The 22,731-nt window shown below is 34.8% G+C and overlaps 1 protein-coding gene and 2 pseudogenes across 2 annotated transcripts; all 3 read left to right on the forward strand.

The window, feature by feature from the left end:
• Positions 1–3,182: 3,182 nt before the first annotated feature.
• LOC132185094 (putative carbohydrate esterase At4g34215 pseudogene) lies at positions 3,183–5,462 on the forward strand (annotated as a pseudogene).
• A 3,147-nt stretch (positions 5,463–8,609) lies between these two features.
• On the forward strand, positions 8,610–12,289 carry LOC132185093 (putative carbohydrate esterase At4g34215 pseudogene; annotated as a pseudogene).
• An 848-nt stretch (positions 12,290–13,137) lies between these two features.
• On the forward strand, positions 13,138–22,389 carry LOC132185851 (C2H2-like zinc finger protein). 2 transcript variants are annotated; one of them, XM_059599650.2, is made up of 4 exons: positions 13,138–14,638; positions 17,730–18,247; positions 19,965–20,112; positions 22,208–22,389. In XM_059599650.2, the coding sequence occupies exon 1, from the start codon at positions 13,205–13,207 to the stop codon at positions 14,405–14,407; it is 1,203 nt and encodes a 400-aa protein (XP_059455633.2). In that variant the 5' UTR covers positions 13,138–13,204; the 3' UTR covers positions 14,408–14,638; positions 17,730–18,247; positions 19,965–20,112; positions 22,208–22,389. The 2 variants fall into 2 exon arrangements, with proteins under 2 accessions (XP_059455633.2, XP_059455632.2); XM_059599649.2 differs by lacking the exon at positions 22,208–22,389 and having other exon boundaries at positions 19,965–21,046.
• Positions 22,390–22,731: the final 342 nt, after the last annotated feature.

A 22,731-nucleotide genomic window follows, 5' to 3' on the forward strand; every position in this document is an offset into this window, starting at 1 on the left:
TCGATGTCTCGCTATGTATGGACAAAGCATTTATATTTTTTAGTCGTATTGGATGTGAATACATTCAAATTCAATAACTTTAACTAGTACTTTGTTTGTTAGTGTTTGGAAAATAATTTTTGTATTTTTTATTTGTGAAAGTGTTAATTTTATAAAGCGAGATAAAAGTAAAATTAATTTGAAGCGTTTTATGGATATTTTGTGTTTGGGATTGTTCGTTAATATATATATATATTTGAACTTTTATTATGATGGTTTTTTTTTAAATCCCTATAGAGTTAATTTTCTAGTTTCTATCTTGCCCTCTACTTGAGTCACAGTCATGGAGACTAATCTCCATCATCGCGGTGGTCAGTTGAGGGAGGAGAGGTTGAAGAAAGAGAGAATAGACAGAAATTAAGGAGGGTGTAATTGAACACTAACAAATTTCTATCCAAATATTGGGAGAAAAAGTACTGAGGTCCGGGGAGTAAAAACAAACCAAAACTCAAGTTTTAAAATCATGATCTTAAAAACTGAGGTATGTCTTATGAAAGAATAATAAAAAGAGTGGTAACATGACAGTTCCAAATATCAATTATTAGATAAATTATTGTTGAAAAAATTATTATTCTTTAAGATTACCATGCCAACATCGTAAAATAATTATAAAATAAAAAAGTAATAAATAACATTACTCCAATAATTAGGTAATCTTCCTTCCTCAATTACCCATTCAAATTCACCACCAGACTTCCTCCCCGATGCCAAACCATAACATGTGCCTCCAATGACGTCGTATTCTCCGCTGCCTCTGATATTGATATGGTCAAGAACAAGCATGGCATTTGTTTTTGGCATCTATCTCGGATGATGTGGAGTGGCACGTGCCATTTTGTCATCATTTTGGTGCTAATGTGGCACATTAACGGAATCCGTTAAATATTTTGACGAAATTTGATTGTAGAAACTAAATTGTTGTTTTGGTTTACCCCGATAACCTCTAAATTAATTTTTATACTGTATGAAGCAATTTATAATTTAAGTCAACTACATAGATTGATTTGGCATTTATCTATTTAAAATAAGCTTAAAAACAAAAAAAACAAAAACAAAAACAAAAAAACACCTTCAAGGAATGCCCAAAACACCATCAATAGGCCCAAAAGCCCATATATAAAAAGTTGTTATTAACCGCCAGTTATGGGTTTTAGTAACTGCTAGCTAACCACCTAAGTGGAGTAGTTGTGGTTATTATAATCCAATAACCGCCTTAGGTGGCTGCGTTTAGCGTTAGAGCTAATATCCATTAATCGCAACTGGTTGAACATGCTTAGATAGCTTAGTAAAGATTAGATCTAAGCCTTTTAAAGAGACAATAATTTCTTCTTCTTTTTTCTTTTTCTTTTTTAATGATATGCATGATTTAATGGTTTGATTCATGGCAAATGACATATAGGGCACTGGATTTAAAATTCCTTGATTTCAACTTAACATAATTTTTCGATAAATAAGGTGATTTACATACCACTAACCATAATTTATTTAATTAACCCTTGCATGATTTTAACCTTAGTTCATGAAACTTTTAATGCAATTGACCACTAGACTATAGAAAAGCAACATTACATCATCTTAACTCTTGGATTTCAAGACAAAAATATGCCAAAACCCTAAATATGAGACCAACTTTTGAACTTTTCACACAAGAGTGAAAACTTTTTATCCTTGCGGGAAAACTACTTTACTGGTTTTCTCAAAAGCCTATGTGTTTTAAGGTGGGGCGGCTCGTCAACCCATTTGAATTGGCCGCCCCAAAAAAACCTTTAAGGGTGACTAAGCCACCCTATTTGATTTGGGAGTGACTTTATGAGTTTCAAGAGTAACCAATTCACTCTCAAAGACCTAGAGGTGCAGATGTGCGGTTCAACAACCACTCCCATTTTATAAGTTTAAAGTTTAAATTTATCTTTTTTGTTTTTGTTTTTATATTTTTATTTAATTTTCATCGGGGCTTGTGAGTTATTTAACCTATATATTTTTGTAGAATTGATTTTTAAGAATTAAGTATGTAATGGTCTGACTAATGATGGTTCTCATGAGAGTGATTTAAGATCTTATACCTAAAGTTCATGGCTTGTTAAATGATGGTGTTTTTAAATTACAAGTTGTGCTTTTGAGTATGTACATAATTTTGAATGCCTAGGCAAATTTGGCAATCGCCTAAGGCTTCAGACATAAATTAGCTACAAATAAGTCTAATAAAGTGACATGCATGTATTCCTAAAACAAGTGAAAAGTACACGCTTTCTTATTAATGCTATTAAAAAAATATATGAGAACTACATGTTATTAAAAAAACATGTGCTTCTCACATGATAAGAGATACATGGTAATTTATTAGAGTAATGATACAATGCACGCCTGGCGTGCATTAACAGTGATGCACGCCAGGCACAAAATTTTTTTTTTATTATTTTTTTAAAAAAAAAAAAAAAAAAAAATTTTGCACTGGCGTGCGTGGGCGTGCCACGCACGCCAGGCGTGCATTGTATCATTACTCAATTTATTATATTGGTTTGTAGGAATTAGCTACAAACGGGTTTGTAACTAATATTTGAGAAATGCTAGGACCAAGTATAGAAAACTTATTGACCCATAACATTTCTCTTTTTGTATTAAATTCTAAAATATTAAGACTTTAAAGGAAATGAGAAAGAAAAATGAAAAGTCACATTAATTGCACTCCTAAGGCAATTACTAAACTCATAATTTCACATGAACTTAAAACCAACACATTATATAAGTTTGTTTGGGATTGCGATTTGAAAATGTGATTTTTAAAAGCGCAGTCAAGCGTTTGTCAGACAAGCGAATTGATTTAAAATCGCACTTTTTGTCTATAAAATCGCAATGTCAGATGCACTCTAAAAAAGCTAAAAAAAATTATAATTTGTTTAGCAGTTTAGGAAATGAGGCTCGAATTGAAGGCAACGGTTAGTATTTATTTATTTTGGACGGTAAGAATACATTCATTAGAACAAATGTCATAAAACAAGCAACCTTGTCTCTAAAATCTGTTATTTTGTCGCACAATTAACACTATTACCATAGCTGGAAACAAATTATACAGTCTGTAATATTGCAAATTGGAAGTTATATATATAAAAGGGAAGAACCCTGTTGCTCCCAACATATAGCACATGCAAGCTAGAGACCTCCCGAGAAAAAGGATGTTTCTCTCCTTCTTCTTCTTCTTCTGCGGCTTAGCTCTCATTACTCAGGTGAAGGTAGAAGGATGTCAGCAACCTAAGAACGTATTTCTGTTGGCCGGACAAAGCAACATGTCCGGGAGAGGAGGCAACCATAACGACACCAACAACATCGTCAAATGGAACGGCAAAATCCCTCCGGAATGCGCCTCCAACAAAAACATCCTCCGACTAAATGCAAACGAGACCTGGGAGGAAGCCCATGAGCCTCTCCACAATGATATTGATTATTTGAAGACCTGTGGGATTGGACCCGGGATGCCTTTTGCGAACGCAATCTTGGCCGCCAAAGACCCGAGCCTGAGGAGCATTGGTCTGGTCCCCTGTGCTATAGGAGGAACCAGGATAATAGAATGGTCTCGAGGGACTAGATTATACCGGCGGCTGGTGGATAGGGCAAAAGCCTCCTTGACTTGTGGGGGCAAAATTCGGGCGCTACTTTGGTACCAAGGTGAGAGCGACACGTCACGGCATGATTCCAAGTTATATAAGGTCAGATTGGAGAAATTCTTCAACGATCTCCGACATGATCTCAACCATCCTAACCTCCCCATAATCATGGTACGTACGTACTCTTCACTCACAAGTCACAACTATAATAAATAAGAGAAATTCAGATATCTGTATGATGGTTATCAACTTTCTGGTTGCATGTCAGATATAATTAGAAGCGAAATACAAAGAGTCAAAAATGAAACTAGAATTCAGAAAAAACATCATTTAAAAAACTCTTTAGACATTCTCAATGGAGGAGCCGAATTGTACTTTTATCCAAAACAGTTAATCAAATTTGTAAAAAACCTCTCACATTGGATTAGCAAAAAAAAAAAACAAATGCAAAATAGATGTTTTATTAGATTAACCAAAAAAAAATGCTACATATAGCAACACATTTCTCAGGAGCCCTTTTATTTTTTTATTGTTTCTCTCACCTGTTTTCTCTTTTCCCAAAATTTTCTCCTGTTATTTCTCTTCCACATCTCTCTTTTTCCAAAATTTTCTCATACTATTTCTGTCTTCTCATCTCTTTTTTAACCCAAAGTTGAAAAATAGGATATTTAGGAAAAATACAATCCTTATAAAAAAAAATTAAAAAAAAAAATATTTAAATGATATAGATAAAAATATAACTAATCGGATGTATGAGGCATTTAAAAATTCATTAGCTAAACTAAATAAAGTGAGTTTCGAAGAGTCATTTTACATAAAAATTTGGCTCATTCATTGATAATGCTTTTAGTCAATGTTAAATATAGCTCTTGTTAGAACATTATTAAAACAGCTTCATCAAATTTTACTCAACAAAATAACTAAAAGTACATTTTTTTTTTCTATTTTAACTACTTACATTTTTAGAGCACCCTACTATCTTTACTATTTTAACAATTTAATTTCAATATTATTCCATTTAAATATTATTTGTCAAAGATTTATTTATTATTTCTTTAACTATTAAAAGTGGAGAGAAATGGAAAAGAAAAAGGGGAGAGGAAAACTATTTTTTATTCAATTTGTGGATGAAGAGAATAGCGAGTACTTCCACTCATCAATTTTTTTTTTTTTTTTTTCCATCAAATTGGCGAAGCTGAAAATGAGAGTTTTGAAGCATTTTTACCAAATTGTTTCACCAAAATAACTAATAAATAATTGGTGAGACTGCTAATAATGCTCTTAAACATCCTCTCCAAATATAAAGAGCCAGAGTAAAAGTTTTTTTTTTTTAATCTTATTTTTCATACCATTTGTCTTGTCATAAATGCCATATCAGCAAGTATGGCTTAAAGTTAGTTTTATGGTAATTGTTTTATCAATAAAGAATAATATTTAGTTAAAGTAGATAAATATTTAGAAAATTTAATGTTTAGTGGTTTTAAAAGTAGGTAGCTAAATCAACAAAAAAAAAAAAACTAAATAATGTACTATATATAGGAAAAAATTTTTAAAAAAATGTATATATAGGAAAAATAAAAAAATAATAAAAAAATGTGTACCTTTTGTGTGCAGGTTGGAATATGCTCAGCAGATCAAGGCCCATTTATGAATCGTATAAGAATTGTTCAGCTGAATTATAATGATACAAATGTGAAGGCTGTTGATGCCATGGGATCAACCTTTATAGCAGATCAGAAGCACTTGGACACCAAGTCCCAGATTCGCGTCGGTCAGAAACTGGCCGCCGCCTTTCTTTCGTCCTTTGCTCATCCCCACTAGTCCAACTACCAAAGATGTCTCGCAATGGAAAATGTATTTGTACTTTTTAGTCTGATGCTATTATATTCGCATTAAATTAATTAAACTAATACTATGTTTGTTAATTCCTTTTAAAGATTGTTTTTTTATGTGTTCTGATATGATGTAAAATTAAAAATATTTTTTAAGTATTTTGTGTTTTGAATTGATCGTTAATATATTCAGATTTTTTTTGAAATAAGAAATATCAATGCCTCGATTCCTATAAAGTTTCAGTCATGGAGACTAATCTCCATAATCGTGGTAGTCGGTTGAGGGAGGAGAAGTAGAAGAAAAAGAAGAGACAGAAATTAGGAGGGTGTAATTGAACACTTAAAAATTTCTAACCAAATTTTTTTTTTTGTTAAAGTCTACATTCCCCCTTTAAATTACTACTCAATTGACAATGTCTTCCCAAACTTTCAATTGTGATAAGGACAAAGTTTTCCTCCAAACTAGGTTGGAGGAATTTCCTCCAACCTAGTTTCTAAAATTGACATGTGTCCTCAAATATGTGCTTCTCACATGTTTTTTTTAATACCCTAATTTCCACAAACTATAGTTAACTCCACCACTAGTTTCTCTCTCTCACATTCTCTCTCTCTCCTTCCCCTCCCACACGAGACCAAGCTGTCTTTCCAACCCAAAAAATCTCTCCATGGAGTTTTCCAGTGCGCTGTATTGTTGGACATGTTAAATCTGATTGATAGTTTAACTACAGCTCTTCCCCACCATGTTTTGTAGCCCCTCCTCACATTGCAAGCCCAGATCTCCACTGCTTGGTATTCAACTTTCACAGCATCCTCTTAGGGCATGTACTTGTGTTCGCTGCAATTCTGGATTTTGGTGGTGGTCTGTGGTAGGAAGAGTTTTTTTGAAAAAAAAGAAAAGATTTTTAAAAACCCAATCGCCCCTCTTAAAAATCTTTTCTTTTTTTTTTTTTTAAAAAAAAAAAAAAACTCTTCCTACCACAGACCCCCACCAGAATCCAGAATTGCAGCCAACGCAAGTACATGCCCTAAGAGGATGCTATGAAAGTTGAATACCAAGCGGTGGAGATCTGGGCTTGCAATGTGAGTAGGGGCTACAAAACATGGTGGGGGAAGTGTTGTAGTTAAACTATCAATAAGATTTAACATGTCCAACAATACAGCTCACTGGAAAACTCCATGGAGAGATTTTTTGGGTTGGAAAGACAGCTTGGTCTCGTGTGGGAGGGGAAGGAGAGAGAGAGAACGTGAGAGAGAGAGAGAGAGAGAGAGAGAGAGAGAGAACGTGAGAGAGAGAAACTAACGGTGGAGTTAACTATAGTTTGTGGAAATTAGGGTATTAAAAAAAACATATGAGAAGCACATGTTTGAGGACACATGTCAATTTTAGAGACTAAGTTTGAGGAAATTTTCTCCAACTTAGTTTGGAGGAAAACTTTGTCCTTGTGATAATGTCCCCCCAAACTACTAAAATATTGTCAATGTCCCCCCAAGACTAGGAAAAATATAAAAATGTCCATATAGATTTCTCAATAAGACAAAAATACCCCTATCAATTCAAAAAAAAATCAATTTTTTTTAATAGAAAATTTTTAAGTATGTTTAAAACAGAAATTTTTATTTTAAAAAAATATTATAAAATAAATAAATAAACGAAAATTTTCAATTTTTATAAATAAAAGGAAGTTTTCGTATTTTTGTTTTTATTTTATTAAGGTTAATTTCGTCATTAGGGGAAACATTGACAATTTTTGATAGTTTGGGAGATGACATTGTCACTTGAAAGTTGGGGTGGGGGGGGGGGGGGTGGGGGGGGGGGGGGGGGGGAGAGAGAGAGAGAGAGAGAGACATTGTCACAATTGAAAGTTTAAGATAACATTGTCAATTAGATCGTAGTTTGAGATGGGGATATGTGGACTTTTCCCTAATATATATAAGTTATGAATGAATGTGAATATCTAGTATTTAGTGCATAGGAAAAATTAGGAAATTGCCTAAGGTCCCCAATGAAATAAGGCATCAAATAACGATAGTATAATTAAGTTTTCTTTTAGGGGAAACTACATTTTACCCCTATAAACTACAACGCCTTGCCACTTTCCCCCCCATGAACTGCCAACTGTACTAATTTGCCCCCATGAACTACCATTTTATGCCTAAAACCCCCTTCCGTCAATTAAAACCATTAACTCAGACGGTCAAAGTGACAATGCGTTGTAGTTCATGGGGCAAAAGTGACGCAAAGTGATGGGTTGACCGTCTGAGTTAACGGCTTTGACTGATGAAATGGGGTTTTAGGCACAAAATGGTAGTTTATGGAGGCAAAGTAGTACAATTGACAGCTCATGGGGGGAAAGTGCCAAGGCGTTATAGTTCATTGGGGCAAAAGGTAGTTTCCCCTTTCTTTTATTAAAAAACAAATTAAAGCCCCAAATTCTCTTTAATTAAGACCCCAATTATAATAAAAATAAATAAAAATTTGAGAAATGCTACAGTTTCTCCTGGTATTCTCCTGATCCTATGTGGATATTGCTTTCTAAAATAAATATGAGGGACTGGTGGGATAAGTTTTTTTCTTTTTTTTTTTCCTAGTTTTTTAGAAAACAATATTCAAGTAGAGTTATGAGAAAATCAAGAGGAAGCATTTCTCAAAAATAATATTATGATAAAAAGGTTAGTTGGTGCTCTTTAAAGAGGAAATCATTCCGCTCTCATTAATTGAAGAAAGATCACGAGCATAAAGCTCTTACATCGTAAAGTATAAAGTTCTGAGAAAATCATAACCAAAGTTACGAGGTTACAACATCATAGATACATACATAAGAATCTTCCATTCAAGACCTATCTATGACATCAACATTCGCTAACCCATGACTAATATTCAGTTGTAACAACAGGTCTACTTCAGGCATACTCAATCTGATACATAGGTAGTAACAAGGAGCCAAGACCCCATACCAAAACTCATCCTACTCGACTCGCAAGTCAGAAAATTATTCACATCCTTAATCCAAAAGGTCGGGACCACAAAATACAAGGAAAATAGAAAATAAAAAGAAAATAAAGAAAAGGCATAAAAGCCCACAAACACCACCAGAGGAAGGCTGCCGGATGATTCTAGCCAAAGCGCGAAAAAACTATGCGCAGGCGTGTGCAAGTCACAATCCGTCGCGGGGTTGCCGAAATCAGAAGCGGTAAGTACCATTGGAAGCAAGCGATGGAGGGGCGCGTGTCGAGGTGGGTCTAATGGAGGGATGTAGATTGAGCTTTGAACAGTTCAATCCAAGAGCCCCATCAACCCTGAAAAAAGACACAGCATAAATGGTGGACGACACACTCGAACCAGTGGAGCTTGAGCCTGTAACAAAAGAAAAGTAAACAAAAGTAAATGGGGGAAAAGAGGTGGGAAAGGGAGGGGGAGAACTTTTAAGTTGTATTGAAGCCTGTTTGTCGGTGCTCTTTAATTAAGGCTCCAATAACAGTAAAACATAAATATAAAGAATTGAATTCCAAAATATTAAGACTTTTAAGAAAAAGAAAGAGAAAAATGAAAAGTTACATTAATTGCACTCTTAAAGCAGTTACTAATCTCATAATGTCACATGAACTTGAAACCAACATATTGGCTAAGTCGTTCATTAAACTACTTTTTAAAATAAAGTAAATTTTGTTTTGCACAAATTAAATTATACATAAAAAGAAGGGTAAAGTCCACATACCCCCCTCAAACTACCACTCAATTGACAATGTACCCCCCAAACTACCAAAATATTGTCAATATCCCCCCTAAAGCTAGCAAAAATATCAAAATGCCCCTTTATATTTATCAATATGACAAAAATACCCCTAAAATTCAAAAAAAAAATTAAAACGAAAATTTTAATTTTTTTCAAAAAATTATTTTAATTTTTAAATGATTTTTTTTAAACCGAAATTTTTATTTTAAAAAAATCAATTATTATTTTTTTATATTTTTTTAAAATATGTTTTAAAAAAACGAAAATTTTATTTTTTTTAAACAAAAATATTTTAATTTTTTTTAAAACGGAAATTTTTATTTAAAAATTATAAAAGAAAACTTTAAAAAAAAAAAACACAAAAAAAAAAAAAACGAAAATTTTTCAATTTTTATAAAAAGAAAATCAAAATTTTTTAATTTTTTTTTTCTAATAAAAAGATTTTTTATTTATTTTATTTTAGGTTTTTTTCAGAAATTTTACTATTTTTTTTTTTTAAAAAAATTTTACTAAGGGTAGTTTCGTCAATGAGGGGGACATTGACAATGTTTTGATAGTTTGGGGGTACATTGTCGCAATTTAAAGTTTGGGGGAACATTGTCAATTAGGTGGTAGTTTGAGGGGGGTATGTAGACTTTCTCCTAAAAAGAATAATATGTAACTTAATACAAAATATGACATATGTTGAAATTAAATGTCTCCTAACATAGATGAATTTTGAAAGTCATTTGAAAAAAATAAAGAACAAAAAAAAGAAGAATAATTTTAAATAAAAATTATTTAATTAAATATTTGAATATAAAAAATGCTTTTTTTAAGTTTGTCGTCTTAAGCCTCAAAATCTATTAAGCCATACATATATATATATATATATATATATATATATGTGTGACACTTTTGTTGGGAGTTTTATAAAGAAAATATTAGTAGCGCAACATAAATATTATAAAATAATATAATTTTCTCAGGAGCATTATAACTTATACCTAACGACATGACAATAAAGGAAATTTCTCTTCTCCCAGCATCAATAGTTTAGTTTTCAAAGAGTAGCTTAATCGACTGGGACCATGGCTAATAAAGCGAAGTCACTAGTTCGAATCTCCCGCTCTCTTTTCTCTCTTCTTGCATGGACATATTAAAAAAAAAAAAAAAAAACAACAACAACAACAACAAAGCATTTGTCATTACGTTTTAATTATGAGAAATTAACAAGTCATGTAACAAGCAAAGCATTTAACCTCTTCTTTACGAAACATTAATTGCTTCTTTTTTGTTACAAAATAAAACAGTCAATTAGGAGAATTAAGGACATCATGAATGCGAAACTTTTTGTTTGTTTTATCAGTTACGGAAATGAGGCTCAAATTGAAGGCTACGGTCATTATTTCTTTTTTTGGATGCTAAGAATATATTAATTACAACAAAATGTAATAAAACAAGTAACCGTATCTTTAAAATCTGTTATTTTGTCACACAATTAATATTATATACCATACCTGGAAACAAATTATACAGTCCATCTGTAATATAGTTGCAAATTGGAAGTTATATATATAAAAGGAAACCATCTTGCTTAATTCAACATAGCACAAGAGACATCCCCAGAAATAAAACGATTCTTCTGATCTCCTTCTTCCTCTTCTTATCACGCACTCATGGCTCAAGTGAAGGTCGAAGGATGTCAACCCAAGAACATTTTTCTGTTGGCCGGACAGAGCAACATGTCCGGACGAGGAGGCAACTATGACGACACCGACAACAACATCATCAAATGGGACGGCGAAATCCCGCCGGAATGCAGCCCCAACCCAAATATCCTCCGACTTAATGCAAACAACAGCTGGGAGGAAGCCCACGAGCCTCTTCACCAGGATATTGATTGTTCGAAGACCTGTGGGATCGGACCCGGGATGCCTTTTGCGAATGCAATCTTGGCCAAAGACCCGAGCTTTGGGAGCATTGGTCTGGTCCCCTGTGCCATAGGAGGAACCAGGATAGTGGAGTGGGCTCGGGGGGCTGCATTATACAACCAGCTGGTGGATAGGGCGAAGGCCTCCTTGAATGGCGGTGGGGGTAAAATTCGAGCGCTGCTTTGGTACCAAGGTGAGAGCGATACGTCGGAGCAAGATTCCAAGTTGTATAAGGGCAGATTTGAGAAATTCATCAATGATCTCCGACAGGATCTCGACCAACCTGATCTCCCCATAATCATGGTATTTTTGTCAAGTTCTTTGCTTAATAGTGGGTATTTTTCGAGTGTTAATGTTGTCCAAAAATATTATGAACCATGGAGAATTATTAATAATTTGAGTGAATCAACTAAAAAGCCCTAAGGGCTAGCCTCTATTTATAGGCCTTATATATTGATGATTTGAATTTATTCAAATCTAATCAAATCCCTTTATTTATAGTAATGTAAACTAATCAAATCCTCCAAGATATAGGATAACTAAATATTAACTAACAATAGGCTCCCTCAAATCTCACCCGGTTAATTAGAGCATTCACAATGAGTTCTTTAATATTTTTCTAAATTTAACTCTAAAAATCTAGTTTAATTGATTTAGTTATCCACTTTTCAAAACTACTAAACATCGAACTCTCTGAATATTTCTATATTCTAACCGTCAGAATAAGTATAAAGAAATTTTGAAGAGCTCAACATACGTAAATGCTTACATTTAAAAAGCATTATTGACCAGAGTTAAATTTAACATTGAATAAAGAATTTGTTAACTGGTACGTCTTTTGTTAAAATTTTAGAGAAAAGGTAGAAGTAGAGATTTCAACCACTAAATATATTTATTTTTTGCAGATAATTAGAAGAAGAAGAAAAAAAAAATTTTAAAAATTGTGGACCTTTTGTGTGCAGGTTGGAATATGCTCAGCAGATCAAGGACCATTTATGAATCTTATAAGAAGTGTTCAGCTGAATTTTGATGAGAAAAATGTCAAGTGTGTTGATGGCATGGGCTCAACCTTTTTAGCAGATGACAAGCACTTGGATACCAAGTCTGAGATTTGCGTGGGTCTCAAACTGGCCGACGCCTTTCTTTCCTCCTTTGCTCATATCTCCTAGTCCAATTACCTAACATTTTACTCGGATCTCTTATTACATTCATATTAAATAAATTCAACTAATACTATGTTTGTTAATGTTTTTTAAAGATTTTGTTTTTTTTTTGTTTGTTTGACAGTAATTTTAAATGTTTTGGGGGTGCATGTTTTAACTTTTATTATGATCGCTTTTATCTAATGAGAAATATCAATTTTATTTTTGCATTTTCCTGTCCAACTTTGCTTAATTTTATTTATGTGTTTTTCAAATTTATCATTAAATTTGTAGAACTCACGTATGAATTCACGTCCTATTGGGAGTGAGAAATTTGAACATAAGAGTTGTTATAAATAACAGAGAAATAATTTTTTACAAAAATAATGTGACACTCTCAAACAACTATTATATCCGTTCTTGTTGAAAATAAAAAAAAAATCTAATGTTTCGTTAAGACTACCACATTAACAGGAACATGTAATATGTAGTATTAATCTAATATAATGATAGACTATTTCCTACTTGTTAGTAACTCCGATGAACATGAACGATCAGGATTTCTTATAATTTTTTTAACATTGTATATTTTCAAATTACGTAATTTAAGCTTTTTTTAGGCATCAAAATGATTAAAAAAATACAATCTATTAAAATTTTTGCATGTTATCGAAGTAACCAAAAAGTGTTTTCCTTTCAAAAACGCTTTTTCTTCACTTTTGTAAAGACTATACTCAGATCATTTCGAAGCCTAAAAGCAGCTAAAATTACATAATTTAAGAATAAAATATTTGTTTAAAATTAAAATTGTAAGGGATCCTTATAGAATATCTGGATATGTACAGCCTCCTTATCCTTACCATCTGATACACCAAGCTAAAAAATCAGTGAACGAGAGTATAACGCCCATCTCTTACGGAGGAGCAAAGCATAAAATGAACGATGAATCTCCTCGTCAATGCAATGCACACCCTCCCCTCGCTCTTCCTCCACACAACTTCCTTCCCTTCTTCTCAATCTTCCTTCCTCCTCAATTACCCATTCAAATCCACCAACACACTTCCTCCCCGATGCCGAACCATAACAAGCGCCTCCAACGGCGTCGTATTCTCGGCGGCCTCCGATATCGACATGGTCAAGAACAAGCATGGCGTGTACGCGCCGAAGCAGAAAAAGGTCGTGGTCCTTTGGGACCTCGATAACAAACCCCCGCGCGGCCCGCCGTACGAGGCGGCCATGGCGCTGAAACAGCTGGCCCAACGATTCGGCGACGTCATCGACATGTCGGCCTACGCGAACCGCCACGCGTTCATCCACATGCCGCAGTGGGTGGTAGAGGAACGGCGCGAGCGCAAGCAATTGGACGTGTTGGAGCGCAAGGGCCTGACCGTGCCCTCCCAGCCCTACGTGTGCGGGGTATGCGGCCGCAAGTGCAAGACCAATCTCGACCTGAAGAAGCACTTCAAGCAGCTCCACGAGCGGGAGCGCCAGAAGAAGCTGAACCGAATGAGGTCGCTGAAGGGAAAGAAGCGGCAGCGTTACAAGGAGAGGTTCATATCCGGAAACGACAAGTACAACGAGGCGGCTAGGTCTTTGATCGCTCCCAAGGTCGGGTACGGGCTGGCCTCCGAGCTGAGGCGCGCCGGGGTATTCGTGAAGACGGTGGAGGATAAGCCTCAGGCGGCGGATTGGGCGGTGAAGAGGCAAATGCAGCACTCGATGAGCCGAGGGGTGGATTGGTTGTTTCTGGTGTCGGACGACTCGGATTTCTCGGAGATGTTGAGGAAGGCGAGGGAGGCGAATTTGGGGACGGTGGTGGTGGGAGATTGGGACAGGGCGTTAGGTAGGCACGCGGATCTTTGGATGCCCTGGATTCGTGTGCAGAATGGGGAGGTGGCGGAGAAGGATTTGGTGCCCAAGAGTGAAAGGCGGAGGGAGGAGGAGGATGAGTTGTTTTCGGTTTCTAGTTTGGATGGGAATGTGGATAGTGAGAGCGACTTGTTGGACGGTCTGGTGGATGAGCTTGTTGCTGCGAGGACCGAGATTAATGGTCTGAGGATTTCAGCTTTTTCTGAAGGGGAAGAGGAGGAATGGGATAGTGAGGAGGAGGAATGGGATGGTGAGGAGGAGGATGGATATTACTGATGTAGTAATGCATTGTTTTAAGCAACCAGGATGTTTCGCTTGAATTTTTGGAGCAATTACGCTTAGGAAATGGGAAGAGACTGAATATGCAGCTCACTGTTTCCGAGATGTACAAAGTTGATAGATTGGCTTTTCTAGAAATTACCACAATGTTCATCAAAACTCTGAAAGTCGCTTGTAGTGTGGTATTCAAATTTGCAGAATAGTATTTGTCTGCTCCAGAACATCCAAGTATGTTTCCAATGTTTGCGTAGAGTTAGCAAAAGCTGGAATTGATTTTATAAATGATTTATAATGAGAATTGGAACGATACTGCAATTCATTCAGGACCTGTTTCTGTTTTGATGGTTTTCTTAGCATTTTGCCTTGGTATGGTGTTTAGTCCTGAAATTTGAATCAGTAGCAGAAAGGTGTTTAGTTGTGGTAGCATTATGTGTTTTGTATTCATCTGCGCAAGAACTAGTTTATTTTTCCACGGGGAACAAATTTTCGCACAGTTATAAGACAAATTGTTTGCTGCTTTACTTTAAACACTGGTTTGGTTGGTTTTGTCTTGATATCATAATACTATTTACCGATCTTGAATATCGTTGCTGTTGTTTTTTCTTGCTACTTAAAAGTTTATGTGAAAACCCTTTTTACAAGCTCCAGAGGTGTTGTAGTCATGCCAAGATGAATATTGGATAAATGAATGGGAAAAAAGAGAGAGAAAGAAATTGGTTACAGATTGAAAGGAAGATGCATTTGGGCTTCTAGCAGAAACATTTGAGGGGAGATTAGGCCTGTGATTTTCTAGAAGATGTGTGGCTCTAAGTAAAGTTGCATTTTGTAGAAAGATGTCTACATGACCTTGACTAGATGGGTTTATAAGTTTTCTTGAGTTTTAGACTAGGGAATTGAAAAATTAACCTATTATATTTCTACCGCTAATAATGAGGTTAGAGATTAAAATTTTGGAAATGTTTAGATGGAAATATTATATGTAACAGAGTATAGTGCCTCTGCATTTGACTAAAACCTTGTTAGGCCTACTTAAAATACAAAGCCGCATATGCGCACACAGCACTCAGCACTGCCCACCCTTGGAGGTGGGGCGGTGGGATGAGAAAGGAAAATGTAACATTTTTATTAGGTGAGCATTCATAAAATTTGATTAGTTCAATGGTGTTTGAGAGCATGATTGTCCTTTCTGGAACTCATAAAATGTGATATATAATATGGGGATTGATTCACTAATCTTTAGGCTATCTCAACTTTATATGAGAATTTATCCATTTAAAGAATATAGCATCCATTGATGGTGTTCCCCCTCAAGTTCTTGTTATTTAAAGAGTTAGTAGAGCTCTAATTCTATTACTTTGCTCATCAATTATCTTGCATGTGCTCAAAAAGTGAGGTTTGCGGTTAGATAAATTAATAGATTAAATTAGTTTTTATATGATTCTTATGTGTACATAACTATACTCGTATCATGGTCCCAGTTATCCTGAAGCCAAGATTTCAATTATTTAGTGGATTGGTGTTCCCTGTATTTTCTATGATCGCAGTAAACAAAGCCAACAATTGATCCTCGAATGTTGACTTACCATAATATCATTAGCTACCAAGTGCTTGGGTCTTCCTTTAGGAGCTTCTTACAAGGCTACAATTATTTGGAATGACGTTATGGAAAAAAAAAATGGAACATCGTTTGGCGGGTTGGAAGAGGCTTTATCTATCCAAAGGAGGCAGGTTGACTTTGAATAAAAAAAAAACCACTCTTTCTAATTTGCTAACGTATTATTTGTCTCTCTTTCCTATTCATGTAATCGTGGCTAATAGGCTTGAAAAACTTTAGACGGATTTTTTAGGGGTTGGACTTGGCTAATGAGATTGAGTTCCATTTAGTGAGTTGGTCGAAAATTTGTATTCTGGTAAAATTAGGAGGTTTGGGAGGAAAGAATCTGATTCAGTTTAACTAAGCTCTTCTGGGAAAGTGGTTATGGTGGTATGCAAAGTGGTCTCTTCTTTATTTGAGTTGTTGTATTCTCACAGAGTAAGACAAAGAGGTGATGATAGAATTTGTTGGATTCCTTCTGAAAGGAAAAAAGTTTGAAGTGAAATCCTACTTTCATGTGTTATTTATCCCCGTAAGTTACCTTTTTTCTTGGAAGAGTATTTGGAGTTAAAACTCTTTCGAGAGTGGCGTTCTATGAATGGACGGTGGCCTTAGGAAAAATATTGACTTTGGATAATTTGAGGAAGGGGAACGTCACTTTGTTGGATTGGTGTTGTATGTGCAAGAAAAGTGTGGAATCTATTGATCGCCTTCTTCTTCATTATAAAATAGTAAGAGAATTATGGAGTTCCTTTTTCCAATTTTTTAGCATTGACTAGGTTATGCCTAGAAGTGCGAGAGTTGTTGGTGAGTGGGAAATGATAGATGGGAAATTGTAATGTTTTGGAAGTTTGGAGGATGCTCCTTTGTGTTTAATGCGGTATATTTCGAGAGAGCGGAATGCAAGGAGCTTTGAAAATCGAGAAACTTCGGTGTTAGAGCTGAAAAGTATTCTGTTCAGATCCCTCTATACATGGACAATAACATTCAATAGTCTGCCATGTTCTACTTTTCTTGAGTTTTTGGATTTTTGTTCTTCTTTTTCTCTATATTAGAGCGCGCTTCTGTGCTTCTAATAAGATTAAATTACATATAAAAGAACATGTGTGGATCATCCTTGATAAAACAGAAACTACTTTGGCTACTTTAACTGGTGTTCATTGTTGAAAAACTTAATCGTGTGATGGAGTTTCTCACATAGTTCTTTTGATGATGTTTCATCTTGTCATGCAAACTGTTGAACTTTCTTGAACTGCCAAGCTTATAATAAAATTATCATTTATTTGCAAATCCAACCAAGGTTATGAGTTAGGAATTTTGATTGTGCCAGTCTTCAGAGTTCATCATCAGGCGCAGCCACAAATCAAGCAAGTTTGAAACGTGTCTAACAAAACCAAAATGTTCATTTGTAGTACGAAAACATCTCTAATACGATATTTGTTTGTTTGGCTAAACACACTTGAAGATAATAATCTGTTCTTCCCATCATGAACTCTTTCCTTCACCATCGGACTCTTAAGGTTAATGCTCATGGTCTTCAGGTCTGCAAAAATGGTATATGTATGCTTCAAATCGTTTGTGTTTCTTTTGCTTTGTGGAGTTAATTAGTAAAAGCCTGAAGATCAGTTTTAATTGCTGGTTGTGATTGTTGTTACTATTGCTTTATCTTAATTATTTCAATTTTATGTAAAAATCCCTTATAACTTTTTTCTTGAGTGATTGTAGTTATGGCAGGAGGAAGATGAATGGAAAAGGAAAAGGGCAAATTATGTTTTTTGGTCCTCCAACCTGTAATAGTGTTTCCATTTGGTATTTGTTTTCCCAATTGTGATGATGTTTTTAATTGTCATCATTATCTCAATGTCATCTCTCTGTCCAAGTCTGTCTACATTGACTTAACAGAAGGTAACCCATGCTTCCACTCCTCCCATGGATTCCCACCCTCACCTCAATGGGAACACCACAACCCCTATTGCCCAACTCTCTTCCTCCGCCAATCTCTTGTTGAAACGCTTGTTGTCACCAAGTGCTCCCTCCTGCACCAAATTGGACAACATCCAAACCAACAACACTTGCCCCACCAATTCAGAGGAAACCACCCAAATGACCCTTACATGCAAACCTCGACTCACCCCATAAAGACTAGCACCACCACGATTGCCCAAGCACCCCAACTAATGCTCCTCCCTAGAGCTCCTCTCACAATCCAAAAGCCTCTTCTACCCCGCAGGATTGGTGATCTGGTGAGTAATTTTTATTCCTGGAATTATTATTATTATTATTATTATTTCGTTGGTGTGAAACTACAGATTTGTTTGGTTTATATGTGGCTGTCTGGTTTGTTCTTTTTTGAGGTTTCTGGGATTGAAGTGAGTAGGGGGTGGATTGAGGAGGAGGAGGAGATTGTTTTCTTTAAGGGAGAAAAAAAAATGGATAAGTGATGCCATGTCAACAATTTCTATCAAATATCATGTCCATTTTCATCAAGTTTAAACAGATTTGGATGCAGGGATGATAATGAAATGATGTTGAAGATTGGAAGACAATATTGTCGCAATTGAATAATGGGGATTAAATAGAAACCTTATTAAAATTGGACAAAAAATGTACTTGCTAAAAAAAAAATCAATGCCAAGTCTAAATTTTGAAATGAAGCTTCATGTAGCAGAAAGGTTTTTAGTGACGACAAAGCCTGTGATTTTCTAGAATACCTCCTGGAAGAAGCTGCATTTTGAAGAAAGATTTGTCTGGCTAGATGGGAGTAAGGGCTTTGTTGACTATTTTATTAAGAAGGAATTAAAACCTTAGAAAAATTATATTTCTGGTACCGAGCGAGGTTACAAATGTAGTATTGAAGATGTTAATGCTAAATACTAGTAAAAAATGTTTAGGTGAAAATAGAATATTTTATTCTTTAGTAGCAACAGATGATCATGCCTTTAAAATTGACTAAACCTTGTTGGGACTGCTTAAAACACACAGTTATCTACCCAGCACAGTCCCCAGCCACACTTGGGGCTAGGAAGGTGGGAGGGCAACGCAAATGCAACTCATGAACATTTATAAGAGTTGATTAGTTTAGTGGGAGTGTGAGAGCATGATTTTTGTGCTTCTCTTGATTTTTTCTGGAAGTTATTAGTGTCATTTATTTGCACTGATTCACTGGTCTTTAGGCTCTCTGAACTTTTTTTTTTTTTTTTTTTTAATAAAGTAATTGGCCCTCTCTAAGTTCTTGTCATTTATAGAGGCAGTAAGACTCTAGTTCTTCTTCATACTACTTTATTTATCAATATAAAACACGAGATTAGAGATTAAGTAATTTAATAAATACTTTTTATATAATTCCTCTATGCTCATAATCCCTATTGTCTGGTCTGGAGCCTGGTGTATGATTTCTGTGTCTATTCATCCTAAACAAACACTTAAAGAAGTAAATACCAATAGTTGATCACTGATCAGTCTAGATAATAATACGGAATTTCTGTCCTACTTAGTTGTTGAAAATGTTTTGTTGTATGATGGAGTTTCTCACATAGTTATCTGATGATGTTTATTTTGTCCAGCAGTCTCAACTACTTTTCCTTTCATGAATACTACTAGATTGAACTGGTTCTACAATTTTGCAGATTTATGTTACATTTTATGTTTATCACGATGTCCTTGTCTCAGTGATGGAAGTTTTTCTGAACACTCTATGCTATATTATTCTATTGGTTGTAATGTCATCAAATATAACATCTGTGCCTGCTCACTCTGCTCTATCTGTTTAATCCATCATCACCAATTCCCCATATGCATATTACCAACTGGGATTTTACCTGTTTTGTTGCTTTACTAGAGACAAACAGGATTTGCTCCCCACCACAATTTTTTTCATCTTGATTTGTGATTAGAAAATGGATTCTTTTTATAATAGAGTCCAACTTGCCTTGTGATGATCTATTTATTGGAGTTATGCAGTGATTGACTTGATAAATGAGACGTGAAATTGGCTTATTGATCATGGGCGGCAGGCTTGTTTATATGAAGATTTATTGTGGTTTTCATAGCCCCAGACGCTGAAGTCCCTTTCACACAATGGAGGGTCCTTCACCTTACGCTTCCTGAGGTCAGGCCTAATTATGCACAATGCTTCTATACTTTTTGTCTTTTGATCAATTATGAGATGCATAGGTCCAATTGTAGTGGGGCACTAGAAATATAATTTAGAAATGGATTAACGATTAAATTATTGAAACCCCCTGATAGGGGAATTCACAACCCCATTATCACGTATTATTGTCTTGATTGTGGATGCAAATAGTTGTATGAAATAGTTAAATCTCACAGAAATAGTTTGTTGACCAACTATTCTGGGGTTCATTAATGGATGAGGAGGTGAGGACTATGTTCACTGAATTTCAGAAATGACGGTTGCCTCCGGTTATGACGGTAGATGTCAAAAACTGTTCATTATAGGAAGTCAAATGAAGGTGTCTTGAAATGAGATTAACAGCCTCAAATTCAATCCCCTGGTAGAAACATGGGTCTGATATACCATGGTTGCTGTGCCGTTAATTATCAGGAAACCATTTTAGGTGTCTTAATGGAGTGGGTATAACAGTGTGGGTAGAGAGAGCAGTCAGTAGTACATGGTCGGTCTATGCTAGTGGATTTATCATTTATGTGTTTTGATATGATATAAATGTGATGTGTTTTTTAGTGGGGTCTACGTTTGAGAAAATGTTATGTGGGTACATCTACTTATTTTTAGTGAACACAAGTTTGATCCGGGCAGCCGCCTGCGGTCACCCCCAGCCTATTATGGAGACCCCACGTCCGCCCTTGGCCTGTTTTGGTAACTGGGGCAGCCAGAACACCCATCTCTTCCCTTGAATATGGCCAGACAACTACTTTTTTTGTTTTTTCAATTTTTTTATACCTGCAAAAATTAAGTATTTGTCTTCTTCTTTAACTGACAAGTATGTAATACTAAGAGAAAAGAAGAAAGGTCTATTTGTTTCGGTGTAAAATAATCTTCTAATTTATTTATTTATTTTTCTGATGCAATTGAAAACCATTAACCAATGAATAAACCTTTTCTAATGGTTAAAAAAAGGAGGAAAATAATAAACTAACTCCTGTATTTATGGACTGTTATTAAATAGATCATGGAGTTTATAATTTTATCAAATAAGTTCATATATTTTGGATTGTTCTTAAATAGATTTTTTGTCCACATTTGGTTTGTTTTTCTAACATAATGATTATAAAATTTCAATTGTTACAATCAAACCTGAACCCTAAAGTCTTTTATTTTCCAACGGATTTACATCCTCCATTACTATAAATTTTTTGATGTTATATATATATATATATATATATATATAGACATATATATAAACGACTTGAACAAGCTGAGTCAAGTTTATCCAAATTTGACTCGTTTAATATTCGAACAATAATTATTATTTCAAACTTGACTCGTCTAATAAAGAAATTGAAGTCGAGCTTAAGTTCGTTTAATTTAAAACCCTAATTTTAACATAAAAGTTTTATATTTAACTAAACATTAGATTTTTTTTTTTTTTTTTGGGGGGGGGGGGGGAGGGGTGTCCTCAAACAAACATCAAAGCATAAATCATTTTAATATTTTTGGTTGAAAACTTTATCTTATGTCAAAATAAGAGACTCCAAAGCAAAGCCTTTAGAAGCTGGATCTTTAATTAAGATTAAAGATTGGATCATAGTCTTATCTGATGTAATATTTGTGGATGATTTGAGTTCTCTCCTTTTCTCTTTCACTATCTATTTTCTTAGCCAAGAAAGTTTCAAAGGAATCCATAATAGAAACTGTTGAATTAAATTTGAAGCAAATGACTACAGTCGTTAGATCATGATTAAACAAGTTCAAGATGAAGTAGTAAGGCTATCACAGGGCCCTCACGATTTAAATGGACGGTTTAGATCACAACACATAAAAAATCACGTCTGCTTCGTAACATTATTTTATCAAACGCACCGATCAAATTTAAAACAATACAAGCTTTAAGAACATTTTTTCCACCAACTTTCTATTATTTATTAATACTTGCATAAATATTAGAAGGTGTGCTGCTCGCTTTCATAGTTTTGGATGCTTAAGAGCTCACGTGTAAAGTCGGTTTACAAAAATTCAATCGATTGAAGTCTAATAATCCTTCTTTCCATCTTTCCTGTTGCAGTGATTATTGCAAATTCCATGATATTTTCTGATACTATCCACAAAATTCCTGTTCATGATTGACATGGTTATGGTGGTATACATGTATATGATTATTTATTTATTCATTATTATTGTCACTTCTGCCGACTGAGATCTCCAAGTTGGAGAGCTTGGTCTGCAATTCTTACATGTGAATCTTTATTTTTCCAGTGACGTATATAATCTTCATCTTTCATTTATAATAAACAACCACGATTTAATTAAGAATCAATCAATATTTTAAGTATTTCCAGATTCTTGATCCCCACTTCTTGTATACAAATTATGTCTATTTTTTTTTTTTTTCTTTTTTCAGTCAAAAGACCGGCATGATTAGTGGAGGCTTTACTTTTTTTTATTAAAAAAAAAAATGATTTAATTAAGCAAATGAAATTGGGTTTGTGTGTTGGGTGTCCCAGACCAGACATGTAAACATATCACTCACCACTTGCCGCATAGGTGTATTATTTGATCATGACCAATCATCTGACAACTCCTATCCGT

This window comes from Corylus avellana, chromosome 7 (genome assembly GCF_965113065.1).
Source record: "Corylus avellana chromosome 7, dhCorAvel1.hap1.2, whole genome shotgun sequence".
In the NCBI taxonomy this organism is placed as follows: Eukaryota; Viridiplantae; Streptophyta; class Magnoliopsida; order Fagales; family Betulaceae; genus Corylus; species Corylus avellana.

Excerpts from the sequence above, each read along its gene's own strand:
- LOC132185851 (XM_059599650.2), top strand. The coding sequence starts at position 13,205 with ATGAATCTCCTCGTCAATGCAATGCACACCCTCCCCTCGCTCTTCCTC.